The sequence below is a fragment of the Dermochelys coriacea genome, chromosome 1 (genome assembly GCF_009764565.3).
Source record: "Dermochelys coriacea isolate rDerCor1 chromosome 1, rDerCor1.pri.v4, whole genome shotgun sequence".
Taxonomy (NCBI): domain Eukaryota; kingdom Metazoa; phylum Chordata; order Testudines; family Dermochelyidae; genus Dermochelys; species Dermochelys coriacea.
In genome coordinates, this window is record NC_050068.2 from 161911011 (window position 1) to 161928863 (window position 17853).

Sequence of the window (17853 nt, forward strand, 5' to 3'; positions counted from 1 at the left end):
GGAAGCGTTGTTCTAAGTCAGCCATAAAAATGTTGGCATACTGTGGGGCCATGCGGGTACCCATCGCAGTGCCGCTGATTTGAAGGTATACATTGTCCCCAAATGTGAAATAGTTATGGGTGAGGACAAAGTCACAAAGTTCAGCCACCAGGTTAGCCGTGACAGTATCGGGGATACTGTTCCTGACGGCTTGTAGTCCATCTTTGTGTGGAAAGTTGGTGTAGAGGGCTTCTACATCCATAGTGGCTAGGATGGTGTTTTTAGGAAGATCACCAATGGACTGTAGTTTCCTCCGGAAGTCAGTGGTGTCTCGAAGATAGCTGGGAGTGCTGGTAACGAAGGGCTTGAGGAGGGAGTCTACATAGCCAGACAATCCTGCTGTCAGGGTGCCAATGCCTGAGATGATGGGGCATCCAGGATTTTCAGGTTTATGGATCTTGGGTAGCAGATAGAATACCCCAGGTCGGAGTTCTAGGGGTGTGTCTGTGCGGATTTGTTCTTGTGCTTTTTCAGGGAGTTTCTTGAGCAAATGCTGTAGTTTCTTTTGGTAACTCTCAGTGGGATCAGAGGGTAATGGCTTGTAGAAAGTGGTGTTGGAGAGCTGCCTAGTAGCCTCTTGTTCATACTCCGACCTATTCATGATGACGACAGCACCTCCTTTGTCAGCCTTTTTGATTATGATGTCAGAGTTGTTTCTGAGGCTGTGGATGGCACTGTGTTCTGCATGGCTGAGGTTATGGGGTAAGCGATGCTGCTTTTCCACAATTTCAGCTCGTGCACGTCGGCGGAAGCATTCTATGTAGAAATCCAGGCTGCTGTTTCGACCTTCAGGAGGAGTCCACCCAGAATCCTTCTTTTTGTAGTGTTGGCAGGAAGGTCTCTGTGGGTTAATATGTTGGTCAGAGGTGTGTTGGAAATTATTCCTTGAGTCTGAGACGTCGAAAATAGGATTCTAGGTCACCACAGAACTGTATCATGTTCGTGGGGGTGGAGGGGCAAAAGGAAAGGCCCCGAGATAGGACAGATTCTTCTGCTGGGTTAAGAGTATAGTTGGATAGATCAACAATATTGCTGGGTGGGTTACGGGAACCATTGTTGTGGCCCCTTATGGCATGTAGTAGTTTAGATAGCTTAGTGTCCTTTTTCTTTTGTAGAGAAGCAAAGTGTGTGTTGTAAATGGCTTGTCTAGTTTTTGTAAAGTCCAGCCACAAGGAAGTTTGCGTGGAAGGTTGGTTCTTTATGAGAGTATCCAGTTTTGAGAGCTCATTCTTAATCTTTCCCTGTTTGCTGTAGAGGATGTTGATCAGGTGATTCCACAGTTTCTTTGAGAGTGTGTGGCATAAGCTGTCAGCATAGTCTGTGTGGTATGTAGATTGTAATGGATTTTTTACTTTCAGTCCTTTCGGTATGATGTCCATCTGTTTGCATTTGGAGAGGAAGATGATGTCTGTCTGTATCTGTACGAGTTTTTTCATGAAGTTGACAGATTTCCACTCTATACGGCTAAATTCAGTGCCTTGCATAATGACAGGTTTCAGAGTAGCAGCCGTGTTAGTCTGTATTTGCAAAAAGAAAAGCAGTACTTGTGGCACCTTAGAGACTAACAAATTTATTAGAGCATAAGCTTTCGTGAGCTACAGCTCACTTCATCAGATGCATTTGGTGGAAAAAACAGAGGAGAGATTTATATATACACACACACACAGAGAACATGAAACAATGGGTTTATCATACACACTGTAAGGAGAGTGATCACTTAAGATGAGCCATCATCAGCAGCAGGGGGGGGAAAGGAGGAAAACCTTTCATGGTGACAAGCAAGGTAGGCTAAGGTATCTGGTCTTTGTGAATAGACTGAACCCCTGGACTGGATCAGGTGAGCCCAATCTAGCTAATTAAAGAGGGCTGGGCTATACCTGGGTCTATAAAGAGTTACTAATAGGCAGCTGGAAGGAGAAAGGCCTGAGACAGGCTGAGCCCTGTGAGGAAAAGCCATAGTGGAGTGGAGCTAGCTCCTGTGATAAGTCCTTGGAGCAATGGCCAGGAGCTCAGGGAAGCAGCCCTCTGGCTTCTGTTCCAGGAAGGAAGCAGAGCTGACTGAGGCTGGGAGACTGCCAGGAGCTGGTGTGCCAGAGATCCCTGGCAGGATATCTCTGAAGTCAAGGCCTGAGTTAAGACTATTTTGTGTTTGTTTGATAACCTATATTTTAAGAAATAAACCTCCTTGAAAAGACTGGGCATAGCAGTGCATGCTTTGGAGCTTGGAGAAGTGAACAGCCAGGTGACACTATCATTCTTAATTTCACCCAAAGATTGTCTTGGTTAATAGAATCAAATGTCATCTTTAGATCTATGAAAGTGGCAAGTTAGTGCCCTCAACCACAGTATAGTTATAAATAATATACACTAGAATAAAACAATTATCAATTCTGGCTCTACCAACCCTGAAGCTGGACTGTTCTTCATGTAGTAAACAAGGCTCTAAAGCCCATATTTTCATGTTTGGATAGTAAATATCTAGACTAAATTTTCCCTGCCACATCTAACAGATCGACAGGTCTATATGAAGCGGGATTCTTTCTGTTCCCTTTTTTAAAAAATAGGAACTATGATACTAAACTTCCAGCCAGCCAGAATCCTTCCAGTGTGATTAATGACAGTCAATAATTTAGTTGAGACCGAAGACCACCAAGCAGGAGTCTGCTGAAGGACTTCGACGGGGAGAAGATCTTCCTCTGGAGCTGTTTTCTGTCATTGGGCTAAAATAAGACATCACTGTCTGCTACTGAAGACCAGAGTAGTAAATCAGAGAGAGGATTCCTCATTTCATCTACTATAGTAGAATTAGGTTTAAAAAAAAAAAACTGGTTGAGGGGAGTCATTAAAGACCTGGCCAATGTGCTGTCCAGGCTTTATCATTAATATGGGGTTCCTCAAACAATCTCTAAGACAAATGCCTACCCCTTGCAGGACCACACACAACTGAGGGAAGGGTGGAGTAGAGCTCTCAGTCTTCAAATTGGGGCCATCCTGCTATTCTCAAAAAAGTGGGAGAGAGGACTCCTTCCTAGCTCACTCCATCTCGTTTGCCGCTAAGCAATCACTGCTGTGATATTGCAGCTGTCTACAAAGGGGAGAGGGTGAGCCCCTCTCCAAATCCATCAATGCCAACCACTCTCAACTTCAAAGTTCTGTTTAAACTTCATGAACTCCCACTAAGAAAGAGACTCCATACCAATTACACCTCAGTCCAACATAGATGATATTACTACCTGCAGAGCTCCCAGGGAGGGAGACTCCTCACTAAAACTCTTTTCTCCACAGTCTTCACCTCCTCCAATAAATTCAAACTCCAAGGTTCGCTACTTTTGCCATTCCAAATCTCCAGACTCTCCAAGGTTACAGAGCATTATTACTGCATTAAGGAAGCTTGTGCTTATTCACTCAGAGCAGCACAAATTCCCAGAAGCTTCTCCGCTACTTCCTGCCCGTGTGGTCTGGGCCCCTCAGATGCTGCTCTCCCTTTACCCCTATGGGCAGCTCCTCCTTCCTGGCAGTGAGCTCATCAGTAATGGGTGGGTTCACATCACTTCCCATCCGCCTAACTAGTGGCTTCTGGGCCTCAATCAACCCCAGGGTCTGGCGCACACCTTCCCTTACTCGGTAGTTTAAGGCAGGCTACCACACAACAGGGCTCCTGTCTCCATCAGGCTTCCACCTAATGCCCTTAGTGAGATAGATGAGTAAAGTATTGAAGCTAAATTTGTAATGTTTATAAAGTGCTTTGAGGTCCTCCAGGGATAGAAGACACTAAAATATAAAGTAGAAGTATTAGAAATGTGACAGGGACAATATCCTGTGAGAAAGACAAACCTTATGGAATTAAGATAAACTTTAATGAATTAGGTTAAATACCTTTGGGGTCCATTGTATTAAAAATGCAATTGCATATGTGTTATTTTAGAGTTCTATGTAACTCTTTTGGGGGAGGGGAATAATAATACAATTCTGCTGGTTATCAGCCCTTTGAAGCCAAACCCTGGGGAGATTTGCATATACTAGATCAAACTGGATTCTACAGGGACCAACAGACAAAAACCGGATTTTTGGATAAATAGCCTAGTTTTAAACAGGTTCAGGACCTTCTTCCTGATCCTGCAAACAGACAGGACCCCTGGTTTGTGGAGGGCCTCCCCCTTTAGGGAAGGGTTTGGAAAGAATGGGCCTACTGAGGCCCCCTAAGACTTTATGCTAATGCTGAGCTTAAGCTGTGATGAACTTGAAAACACAAGGAAACTCCTTGGGTAGGGGTTTGAAGGACTGCTCCTGCCAGAGCCCATGTTAGGGTTGGAGTGAACTCTGGTAAACTTATTAACATGTATGTAGCATCTCTTTCTGGCTTTAATATGTTTTCTCTGTAGTGCTTTTATCTTAAGAATAAGAGAGGCTTGAAACTGATGTAGATCTTGGGTCTTTTGTGTGTTAGAATTTTTCTGCCTTGATAGATTTTTCAAAAGTTTATAAAATGACTTGCTGACTAATTTAATCCAAGTGGCTTACTTTTTGCTTCTTGCCCTTGAATCCGTTATGTAATTTTTGTATTTGAAAGGCATGTCAGTGGTGTATTTAAGTGTTAGAGCAAGTGAAGAGCTTCAGCTGTAGAATACAATGCTTTCCATGCTGCTTACTCTAGGAAATCCTTTTGTGTGCGCTACCCAGGATTTCCGAAGCTTTGATCTCTGGGAAAGAAGTGTTTGTTCCACTCTTCTTTCTTCTCAGAACTGTTTAGAAGTGCTCTTGTTTACCTTTGTCAAGACTGAATGGAAGTTAGGTAGCACCTGATACTTCATAGAAGACATGACCCTTCTTTGATGAGGTGGTTTTGGATGTACTTTTGAGCTTATGTACTGACATTCTTAGCCACAGAGGATGCACTATGTGCAGAAATGTCAGCTGGAATTGGGAACTCTATCTGTGTTTGTTCCAGGGTAAAATTAATTGCAGTGGTTTACTTTTTTTTTTTTTTTTTTTTTAAGACAACATGGTTTTAAGGAAACTGATTTTGAAAATGATATATTCAGTGATCTCCCTTGGGATACAGAACTTTTTTTTTTTTTTTTAAAGATCAGTCCTTTTTGAACTGATTGTCACCAAGTGTTTGAATTGCGCTAACTTTATTATTTATGTTTAAGTTAATATTCTCTGTGTTGGTTCTGCAACAGAGAATATTTTAGACTGTCTCTTTTTAGACTATAAACTCTTCAGGTAGAAATATCATCTTTGTTTAGTAACGCATGTTCATGGAATTGTATTTTTTAATTGATCTCTCTTTAGAACGGGAAAATATGCTGTTTATCTTCTTAGGTTATAAAGTGGTCAGACTATTGTTCGCCTTTGGCCTATAAACCCGGAGAACCTTATAAATTAATTGCTGAAGCAAGTGTGGATAACTTCAGTAACCTTGGAATAGCATTCATGGAAGACAGACTTCAAATGGATAATGGAATGGTGCCACAGAAGATTATTTGTAAGTATCTTCACAGAACACTTCAGTTTTAGTGAAGTATCTTAGTGTTTCACTTATTCTAGGTCTCCTAATGAGTTCAGTGCATCTATACACAAAAATATATGCTTTTACTTTGGCCTAGGAATAATTGTTTCACTGTTATCAGAGGCGGTCTCATTTTAAAGGGCAGCTGTATTTTAAATTTAATGCCAAATATAAAGAAACTTTAAAAATGTATTTACACAGCTGTTTGAGGTTTTTTATTTTGCATTTGTAATATGCATTGTCAAAATGACAGTTGAAAAAGTAGTTGAATATCTTTGATTGAAATTGTATGTAAATGTTTTTCTTATTCTAGTTATTACTGCTTCATAAACAAACCAATAGTTAATGCCACCATTACCTTAATAAGCTTAAATTTTTGCAATCAAAGTCCCAGAGTATCCCAGGTACTACTATATAACTCTCTAGAAAGGTTAGTGTAAACATCACAAAGATAAGGAGTACTTGTGGCACCTTAGAGACTAACAAATTTATTTGAGCTAAGCTTTCATGAAATCTATCATAAAGATAGTAACTTTTCTTCCTCTTCTTCCCTTGTTCTTCCCATTTCGTCTGCTCAGAAATACATTTACTTTCTTTGTACTTCCACTTTTTTAAATTTAAACCAACTTCTGTTGCTTTTTTATTCCTGCTTTCTGGGTCCTGACCTCTCTTCCAGTCCAAGATATTTGGGCTGTGCAGCTCTTCCTGCAGACCAGCAGCAGTTCAGACTTTTCTATCCCTTTTTTCACTTGTCAATTTTTTTTTTGTCTCCATCGGCATAAAGAAAGGTGTGGTTCAGTTCTCCCATTTTATCCAATATAATCCTAGATTTTTGTAGCTCAGTTTTGAACAGCAGTGAGCAATGTCTCTGTCCCTTTTCTCCCTCAGGAGACTGATTTTTTCTAGGGGTACTTCTCTCACTTTTCACCTTCCCCAGTCATGGTGTAACAGCTGAAAAGATTATGGATCTGGAAAGAGACTCACTCAGGAGTAGCAGAAGAGATGCCATGCTAGAGCTGCTCTCAACCTGTTTTGTCAGGAACCCTTGTTTTGTCAGGAAAAGGGATCCAAAGCCTGGATGGCTTGCTGAAACCTTCACATTACCCTCATATGGAATTGAAATCCTGAGCACCCCCTTTTGTGGAAGTTATGGTGGTTTGTTCTCTCTGAAAACCGCATCTTAAGTGTTTCAAGGTAGGCACCAAAAATCTAAGGTTTTTGAAACTAGCATACGCTTGTGAAAATTTGTCCTGTATGATTTATCAAAAGTCACAATAAATCACTGACAGAGCTGGGAACAGAATATTTGACTCCTGGTTGTGGTAAGAACATAAGAAGGCCTTACTGAGTCAGATCAGTGATCCATTTAGTTCAATATCCTGTCTTCCAACAATGGCCAGATACATCAGAAGGAATAAACAGAACAGGGCAATTTATCAAGGGATCTATCCTCTGTTGTCCAGTCGTAGCTTCTGTCAGTTGGAGGTTTAGGGACACTCAAAGTACGCGGTTATATTCCTGACTGTCTTGGCTAATGGCCATTGGTGGACCTATCTTCCATGAACTTACCTAATTGGTTTTTAAACTCAGTTATACTTTTGGCCTTCACAATATCCCCTGGCAATGAGTTCCCCAGGTTGACTGTATGTTGTTTCAAGAATACTTCCTGATTGTTTTAAACCTCTGTTAATTATTTCAGGTTCTTGTGTTATGTGAACATGTAAATAACAGTTCCCTATTCACTTTCTCCACACCATTCATGATTTTATAGACCTCTATCATATCCCCCCTTCGTTGTCTCTTTTCTAAACTGAACAGTTCCAGTTTTTTAAATCTCTCCTCGTATGAAACCTGTTCCATATGCCTAATCATTTTAGTTGCCCTTCTCTGCACTTTTCCAGTTCTAATATATTTTTTTGAGATGGTGTGACCTGAACTGCACACAGTAATCAAGGTGTGGGCATACCAAGGACTTTTATAGAGGCATTATGATATTTTCAGTCTGATTATATATCTCTTTCCTAATGGTTCCTAATCATTAGTCTTTTTTGGCTGCCACCTGCACATTGAGCAGATGTAGATAGTTCTCTGAAAACTATAATTCCAAGACCTTTTTTGAGTGGAACAGCTAATATAGACTCCATCATTTTGTATGCATAGTTGGCATTGTGTTTTCCAGCATGCATTACTTTGTATTTATCAACACTGAATTTCATCTGTCATTTTTTTTGCACAGTCATCTAGTTTTGTGAGCTCCTGTGACAAAATACACTCTCTGCTGTAATTATCTTTGTATAAAGTATGCCTTTTAAGGTATCATTTGAAAACTCATCATTTTCTGATCATTATTGTCCTGGTAAAATGTGTGGTAACATTGTATGTGAAGTTATAAGATTTCCCTATATGGTGGTGGTAATACATGTTCCAAACCCCAGTCCCCTGTCCAAACAGAATCTGGCAAACGTGTCTTTCCTAAACATAGGAATATGTGCTCTTCTTAATTTGCATTTAGAAGTAAACCGCGTTATCAGGCAGGAAAGCAAGATAAAGGAAGTTCAAACAGGTGAAAAATCCAGCAGGGAATATCCTTCTACATAGACTCTTTGGCTTCAGGTTCTTAGCTGGAAATGTTTTGCAAGTGAGGGACTGAAATTATAAAAGGAAAAGACAAACACCCCAAGGTACAACCCCCCCCCCCCCCGGCTCATTGCATTTGCTGCGTCTGAAGAGACAAAAGAACAACAGTTGGACTCTGAGGAAGAGGTCCTCACCTGAGAGTTTAGTCAGTAATCTGCTGGAGCATGTGGTAAAAAAGTTTGCTTTGGAAATAAGAGAGTTTCTTAAGTAGATACCAGTAAGCATCTTATCTTTATTTTTCTTGTAATCATTTCTGACTTTTACGCCTCATTACTTGTAGTTAGTAAACTGGTTTTATTACTTACTTTATCTAATCCAGTTTGTTCAGATTAATCTGGGTAACTCCATGTGAGGTAACAAGTTATGTGCATGTTATTCCCTTAAAGCAATAATGGACTCAATACATTTGCCCTGTCCAGGAGGGGGCTGGGCTGCACAGCACAGAACATACATTTCTGTGGGAAAATCTGAGACTGGGAGTGTGTGGTGGTCACTTGTTGGTAAACTTTAAGGCTGGTAAGCACCAAGATCTGGTTGGCTGCAGCACCCACTGATATAGCTGGGAATGCATACGTGCTGGAGGCTGTTTGTGAGTAGCAAGCCATAGTAAAGGGCACCACAGGTTACAGGGCAGGGGTGACGCAGCTAATCTTTAGTCTGGATTGTACCATGGTGTGTCACAGATCTCTGTGTATCTCTTTGCTTTCAGTTTTGGATTTAACTATTTTGAGTAATTTTGTATTGTCTGCAAACTTTGTCACCTCATTTTTTTACTCCCTTTTCCAGATCATTTATGAATATGTTGAACAGTTCAGTTCCCAGTACAGATCCTCAGGCACCCTGCTGTTTGTCTCTCCACTGCAAAAACTGACTGTTTATTCCTACCTTTTGTTTCCTATCCTTTAACCAGTTAGGGGTCCATGAGAGGATCTTTCCTCTCCTCCCATGACTGCCTACTTTGCTTAAGAGCCTTAAGTGGTCTCTAACTGCTAGATACGTTCTCCTAGGGATTTACAAAATAAACTTACTCTTTGTTTCAGGAGAAGTAGGTCTTAGTGTCTAAAAGGAGGCAACTTTTTAGTAGTGCAAGTCTGTGGCTCTCAACCTCTTCAGACCACTGTACTCCTTTCAGGAGTCTGATTTGTCTTGCATACCCCCAAGTTTCTTCTCACTTAAAAACTATTAGCTTACAGAATCAGACATCAAAATACAAAAGTGTCAAAGCACACTACTACTGAAAAATTGCTTACTTTCTCATTTTTACCATATAGTTATAAAATACATCAACTGGAATATAAAAAATGTATTTACATTTCAGTGTGTAATGTATAGAGCAGTATAAACACATCATTGTCTGTCTATGAAATTTTAGTTTGAACTGAGTTTGTTAGTGCTTTTTATGTAGCCTATTGTAAAACCAGTCAAATATCTAGATGAGTTGATGTACCCCCTGGAAGACCTCTGTATACCCTCAGAGGTATGCATACCCCGGTTGAGAACGACTGGTGTAAGTGATTTATCAGGAAACTAAATCTAACGCCAAATTGCATACTAGGGGTAGTGACATTCAACATTGCTATTTTTATACAGCTTTTAACTTTTTTCTTTTGAAATCTCTCAGCTGTCCATTTACAGGAATCTGCTCTAAAAGAGCTTGAGCGGATGGCTGCACCTACAGAAGAGAATAGCACTAATAGCATACACATGGATGAATTGACCCCTGCTCCTCCATTTGCAGCTGCAACTAAACAAGGATCCATGTCAACTGATTCTACAGGAGGAGGTGACCAGGAGGTGAGAGAAGAGAAATCCAGGCTGGAGAAAAGAAGTGAGCCTCACGATGAGCCTAATAACCTATCTGAAAGGGAGACAAGTACTAGTAAACATCACCACTTGCACCTTTCCAGCTGCCATGAATGCTTTGAACTTGAAAGCAGCACCATTGAGTCAGTCAGATATGCTTCATCAGAAAACATTCCAGAACTTCCTGATGATTGCAGTGCTAATGTGGAAGAAGTTACTGATGGCTGTCTGGCAAGAGAACTAAGAAGGATAAACCTCACTGGGAAGCCTCCCAATGTTTTAATTTATGTGGGCTCTGACCCTATGAAAATCAAATTTGAGAAGATAAAATCAGTGCTCAAGGAGTGCATTGATACAGACAGCTACACCATCTACCAGCTGGTAGAGGAACAAGTTCTGAAAGCTCCCTGGCTTGATAACTCATTGTTGTTGGTTATTGCCATAGAGGAACCCATTTCTAAGGACAATCACAAACAGTTCCTGACCTACTTGTCAAGAGGTGGGAAGATTTTAGGACTTTCTGCCTCTTTTACATTTGGCAGTATACAGATAAGGAGCAAAAGTGAACTGAAGAAGACCATCCAAGAATTAGTGTTCTATAAAGCAGATAACAGTGAAGTTAAGTTAAACCTTCTGACCAGTGGCAGTGTTTTTGAGCAAGAGGCTAAAGAAAATCTCAGCCTAGTGAAGTCGTTGAGTCACTTAAGTAATACAGATAAAGATATGATCATTGTTCACCTACCATATGGAGATTGTGGAGGAGAAGCCATTCTGTGTCAGGTACTGTGTGTAAGAAGACTTAAGTTGTTTGTTGCATTGTATAATATGCTTATTATGATGTGCTCCTAGATTTCAACTGACTTCCATTATAAGTTCATTTTTGATGCCTCTCTAAAGTCCACAGACAGGAATACCTTCCTCAAATTTGGTAGGCTAGGCAAAAGACTGAGGCAGAATTTTTTTTACCTAGTTTGAAGTTACTTGTACACAGGATTCCTGAATTATGGGACTCAGGTCATTAGAGTAGGAAAATAACCTTTTGTCCATTTGTAGCAAAATAAAAGAAGGAGGGAGATAAAAATGTAGTTTATTGGACTTACCTTGTTGAGTTCTGGTGCAGAGAACCAAATGAAACAGAAATACAAGAATATAAACCTTAGAAATGGGCAACATTTACTCTTATTTTAATTATAGGACAGACTTTTTTTTGGGACTCAAGACTTAAATGTAGATGTTTATTCTTCTGGTAATATGAGTAATCTTGCAATTATTCCAGAAAACTTCATCAGGGCTTCTCCAAGGTGCTTTCCCCTCACCAAGGCTCCACAGGATGTACAGATGACAAATTCCTTTTGAACTCACTGAGCCAAAGGCAAATCCCAACATGCCTTGTTTACAGTAGCTGTCAGATTCGCCCTTAGCAGTTTTTAATCAGTCACCTTCCCATATGTCTTTTTTCATAACTTTCCCACCTAAATGTATGGAAAAGGGCATTTTGGGGCATTTCTAGTGTCTTAGGTATGCAATGATCAGCTTTACTGCATGTCTCCCAGTATTAAAATATCCTTTTTAAAGCTGTACACATTTGCCAGTATTACTCTTGAGTGTCGCTGCCAATAGACTATGGCATCTTGGGAAAACCAGGTTATGTAGATTAAATGTTACAGTTTTGTATAACGGTTTCTGCCACCCATGTGCTGGGTACTTGAAGTAGAAAATTGATAGGTACTGTTGCTATCCATTTCTTTAAGTTGCATGGTAAAACCTGTTTTGCTGTAGCATTTAGATGACCCCTCTCCTCTAATAAAATTTAATACTGCAGTGAGTTTCCTGAGAAAAAGGACAATGTGGGGTAGCTTCAGAAATCAGATTAAAAAGATTAGAATGTCATTTATGATTTTTACTTGAGTTCCAGTCTGCATCTGAAAAGGCATATTGTTCTCTTCATGGCTACATTGATAAGAGTATTGACAGTGACATCAGCCAGTAAATATTCAAAGTCACAGGGTAGTTATTTCCCTCTTCTGCACTGGTCTAGTTTCATAACATTCCCTCTTTAATTCAGTAAATTTTGTTTGGCTGAATGATAGACAGAGAAAATAAAAAGTGCAAAAATGTATGAAAGCACAGTGTAAGTCATTTTTATGCCACTTTCATTTAAATGTATTTGCATATAGTAGAATAAAACAAATTTACATTTTGTATTCTGCTAAATGTATTAAACATCTTGGAATTTCTGTGAGATAAAATATATAATTTTAGGAGGGCAAGGCTGGACTCTGCATTTCAGCTCTGCTTCTTAGGGCTTGTACACATGGAGAGTTAGTGTGCAGGAAGGTAGGATGTGAATGTACAACACTCTAGTTTGCCATGCACTAAATCTCTGTGGATCCTGCTACCGTGCACTGAAAGTTTTATGATTAGCTTTCATTATTGCTCTTTGAAGTACTGCTAAATAGTATTTCCAAAGTGCCCAATAGAACTTTTAGCGTATGGTAGCAGGGTCCAAATGGCCAGTTAGTGAGCAGCATGCTGGAGTGCTGTATATTTGCAGCTTGGCTTGCTGATTGTGTAGACAAGCCCCCAAAGTTCACCTCTAGTTTGAAAAGTGATTCTGTATAAAATGGCATTGTAGGTTTCTGAGTTAGTGTTCCAGATATAATCAGTGCTGTTCAAAAATAAAAAGATGTTTTTCTAATTTCAATCCTGTGATTCAACTTGGAATTAGTCAGGCTGCGTTCTTTCTACCTTGTTCATCTCTACCAACAAAAATTCTGCGATCAGAACTGGTTCATGAGCCAGAATGGAATCCAGAGCAGCCTCATCTATATAGTGCTAACAGAAGAAAAAGTAGCAAAAACTTTTTAGTAAGTAGATATGGATTCCAAATACATGCGGGAGACAGGCCAACTGATTAAGAAAGGGGCATTTTTACACACTTTTTTAAGAGAAGAATTGTAGTTTACCACTAGCTCTATTCTCCTCCTTGGAAGTTAAGGATTTATTGGTCTCTACTAGTATTTGCTACACCTTGGATTTGTGCCTGTTTGACAGGCTTTTAAGATGTCAAAGCCCTATTCGTTAATATGTCTTGTTTCTTCATCATATAAAATATAACCTTACTTCTAACACACAAGTCACACTGAATTTTACGTGGCTCTTGTAATAAATTCAGCTAGTAGTAAGTGAATAGATACCACACCATTTTTAGGTCTGCTTTGCTTTTCTCTACCTCAGCTGCTGTCTTTCGTGTTAGTGACTTCTTTCTTTTTCTTTTCCCATCTCCCCAGATATACTTGGAAATGGATATTGCCTCTCTGACTACCCAATCCCTAGAAGATTTTAATTTACTCAAAATGAGCAATGCCAAGAGATATGAAGTTCTTAAGGAGATCCTGACCTTACTTGGCCTGAGTTGTGAATTAAGTGAAGTTCCTTCACTAACTCCTATTTATTTGCTTTCTTCTGATGAGGTGAGCGTTCTACTTAAATTGCAGACATAAGAGATTTAAACTAAATAGCTTGATGCATGATTTAAAAAAACAAAATATTTTTATAGTTCTGGGGTAGAAAGGTCTGCCAAGTTGTTAGGGCCAAGTAATTTTAATATGTACCAAAAATTACTAAAAGTTAGGCTAGAGAGATGAGAAAGTGTAGGCCAGATCTTAATAGTCTCTCAGTGCCAATTTAGGAATGTGACTTCCACTGTTTGTCACATGGGGTTCTTCACCATGTCTTATGAGACATCATGATTAAAAACAAAACATCAAATTACTAACTTTTCATGTTTTGTTTTTTTTTTTAAATTTGAAAACACAGATAATAAACCATGGTGACTTCAGTTACAGTCTTTTATCTGTCTCTCCAAGAAGAGTTTTTAACAGAGATTATGCCATAGAGGGTGGGCCGGTTTTTGGTGGGGGTATTCTCCTCTAGATAAGTCAATACTGAAGAGATATTTTCAAAACTAGTATTTGAGTCCTGTTTTAGTGTATCATACATAACTAAAACAGTTTATATATGGGCAAGGAATTTCATTTAAGGGTAGGTGAGTCCTGCGTGGTTTATCATGGATAACCTAAACTGTTCAAAAATAGGCAAAGGTGAGTGATCTTAATTAAGTCTTAAGAAACTTAAGTAAATATTTAAATTCAATTACTTTAGAGGCCATTGTAGCAGCTGTCTTGAGTCAGGCAAATTAATGTATATTAAGAATCTTAATATTCAGATTAAATCTATTTCTCTTTTTACTAAGATTAGTTTGTTTCCTCTCCAAGAATAATAGTGTAAATTGCTTTGGTGCTTAATGGGAGAAGCTGTTACTGTCTTAAATTACAAATAGCATTTCCATATCTCGTTAAAATCATTAGAAGAAAAAATCTGATTGCTTGGCAGTGCTTTGGTAAACTTTCTCTCATTCTTTGTGATATCATTATGTTGCAGAAGCACTGTTGTGTTGGAAGGCAATTGCTTCTTGATTCTGTATGGTAACTGCTTCTTTGTCTTTGCTGACGTTTGTTTGCTTGAAAGAGATGGCATGATTAAGACCGGAGTGACATTGAGGTTAAGAAACAGAAGCAGAGTATGCTGCTTGCGTAATTCAGAGAGATGTATAGTCTTCACATTTCACAGTTTCACTGGAGGTGCAAGGCATACCCCTTTTATGGCTCATCTGGATTTAAATATTGGCTGCTGTCACCTTTTCATTGGCTTAAGACCCTCATGGGATGGTTCAGGTAGTATCTTCAGCTCATGAATATGAAATTTGTTTGCTATGGAACAGGGTAGTAACTATATATTGTTCTTGTGGAGGGAACTCAAATATCCTTTGTTTTAACTCTTTCTTGGGTTTAGTCCTTTAGTTTTATTAGGGTTTAATAGGAGTTTAAATTCTGTTTTAAATAAGTCAAACTTCCTTACTTGCATATCTTTTTAGCTTTAAAATAGCCTTTCTAAGCTTAGGTTAACTTAGTCTTCAATTTAAATCGGGGGTCGGCAACCTTTCAGAAGTGGTGTGCCGAGTCTTCATTTATTCACTCTAATGTAAGGTTTCGCGTGCCAATAATACATTTTGATCTTTTTAGAAGGTCTTTTTCTACAAGTCTTTAATATATAACTAAACTATTGTTGTATGTAAAGTAAATAAGGTTTTTAAAATGTTTAAGAAGCTTCATTTAAAATTAAATTAAAATGCAGAGCTCCCTGGACCGGTGGCCAGGATCCAGGCAGTGTGAGTGCCACTGAAAATCAGCTCGCGCACCAGTTGCCTACCCATGATTTAAATAGTCCTCAAAGAATGCATTGGCTCTTCTTGTAAATTCTTGGAGTAGTGGTTCTTGTGTGTGTTTGACTTTAACTAGAAAGTTGCTTGAAGACTGTCAGATCACTAATTCCCCAGTTAGCATAAACATTCTGCACTTAAATAACTTTTTATTGTATTAACCAATGATGATGATAAATGACCATGTTATATTTATAAAAATATAACATATTTTACTAGTTATATGGCAATTGCGTCAGGCAGTTATGTGGCTTACTTTTAAATACAAGTCATTTGCAAACAAACATCTCAAAGATGCTTGAACATTTCTGAGCATTTAAGGAATAAACAAAGGACTGCTACAAAACACTTCCCAACTTCACATATTTTCCTTAAACCACATGAAGGCCTTAGAGTGTTTTATAAAATTTGTAATAAAACTATTCCTCAACTATTTTGTTAGAATTCTCTCTTCATAAAGAAAAACTTCAGTTTTAAAAAAGGGTGAGAAGGGGGTGAGGGCAGAGTTGAGTCTCCTGGATCAGCTTTTTATGGCCTTGGCAAACCAAGTGCTATATATTGCTTACCTTGAGCTCCTAGAAAAAATACCTTCATGTTCATTAACAAGGGAGAGACTCTTTGAGCAGACACTCTTATTGGGTGTTTTGCCTTTTAATCACAGTTACCAAGATTTCAGCCAACAGTCGTTTTACCTGTAGTTCACAATTTAAAAACTCCTACAAACCATACTGTATAAATTAAAAAAAAAAAAATCACGACTAACACTTAAATGTTTTTCTAATATTATATAAAATAAAGTGTATAGAATATTACAACCAAATAAACTTTAAAAACTGCTTTCCAGAGTCTGCAATTGGACCTGGTGGTGATAACATATGTATGGGCCAGGAGGAGGTATTCACTTAGAAGCATTTCATGTTTGTCATTTATTAGGAAAGCAGAAATTTCCTAATAATTTTCTTTAATTACCCTGAATACTTAATTTAATAAAATAAATAATTACAAACCAATATGTAGGCTGCTATTGTCCAACAGCCATGTATACAAAAGTACTTAGAAATATTTTTTCAAATTTAATAAAAGTCCAGGTAAATTTATAGCAATCTAACATAATAAATTAAAATAATTGTATTAACTGTAGTTAATATTGAGGTTTACCCTTATATAGCAAGTAATAAATAAGTCTAAACGACTACTGCTCTTTTATGGTTCTTTAGCTGCTAAACACACTTTTGAGATTTACACTGGGGAAACTGTGGGACTTGAACCTTTTAAGAATTTGGCTTATTGCTGATGGAACATTTTAGCCCTTTGTTAATAAGATGCATTGTACTTCATTTGTATCCTTGCACAGTATCAAAATGCTCTACAGAGCAAAACTGTGCTAAGCTATAGTAAGAAAAGGTTTTTAAGAGATTTAAAAGGCGTAATTAACTTTTTTTCTACTAGAGATAGAGAGTTCTGCATATACAGGGCAACACAAATGAAAGAGCAACCCCAAATTATAGAGATCTGATTTGGGAAGTGAGGAGGTCAATACTGAAGGACGATAATGTATGGGAAAGGCAATATGAGGAGTATGTAGTCAGAAAACTGAGGAGGAGATCTTCAGTAATCCTGAAGGCATTTTTAATGTTTGTGTTACAGATAGGCTAGGAAACCAGTGAAAGTGCTGCAGGTTGATATATTTTGTGCAGTGAGAGAATAATCTGCCTATTACCCGGCCCCCTAAAATTTTAGAGCATTGTTATGTATAGGCCTGATTATTACTTGATACGTTCTTCACAATTTCATTGTAGACAGCTTTACGAAAACATTGAAATGTGACACCACAAGATGAAATGGCTAAAAGTAAAATGAACCAAGTCTAAACTAGTAAGAGTATCTGGTTTACAAGCAAACAAAACTATAACTTACATTTTGTTCATTTGCCCAGTATTAATAGTAATTTAATACCTAAAATCTCCCAGGAGGAGAACTGTATGGAGAGGGTCAAATTGATAGAATTATCTCTAATATTGTTGCCCCAATCTCTATATCTTTCTCCCTTCACACCCAGCTTTCAAACTGTACTATTTAAGAATCCAACAGTGATGCTAATTAATTTTTGCCAATGCTTGCCATCTAGTGGCATATTTTACATTTGCAGTTCCATTAAATAGATTCTTGTGAAACATATTGGACAGTTATGTGGTTTAAATTAAGTGTACAAAAAGCAAGTGGGAAATGAAGGGTCATTTGAGGGTTATTGGTTTTGCTGTGATGTTGTTTCAAAATACTATAATATTTATATGTGCAACATCATTCGTAATATTTTTAATATACATTTTCAAGCTGATAATTTAGCACATTTCCAGAATAGTATCCAAAAGGAATTTGCAAGTAGTTAAGGAGCAATTAAACATCTAAGTATTAGGATAAATTAAGAGTACATAATCACTTAAGAGCTTTCTGACAGGTTATTCATTTCTCTAGATGTATTGTGGCTTTCATTTACATAGAACTTTTCATTTGAGATATTCAAATCCTTTAAAATTTCTGATTAAGATTCAGCACTTTGGAGTACATATGTGTAATCTGA

At 38.3% G+C, this 17853-nt stretch overlaps 1 protein-coding gene across 5 annotated transcripts in view; it reads left to right on the forward strand.

Moving 5' to 3' along the window:
- HLCS (holocarboxylase synthetase) overlaps positions 1 to 17853 on the forward strand; it is a 216200-nt gene that overhangs the window by 16074 nt on the left and 182273 nt on the right. For 4 of the 5 annotated variants that reach the window (XM_038412352.2, XM_038412368.2, XM_043507565.1 and 1 more), the window contains 3 exons: positions 5365 to 5527; positions 9810 to 10771; positions 13282 to 13464. In XM_038412352.2, the coding sequence (XP_038268280.1) occupies positions 5365 to 5527; positions 9810 to 10771; positions 13282 to 13464 (1308 nt within the window). Of the gene's footprint in view, positions 1 to 4259; positions 4379 to 5364; positions 5528 to 9809; positions 10772 to 13281; positions 13465 to 17853 lie in introns of those variants that run through there. The other variant, XM_043507570.1, reaches the window with a different exon arrangement.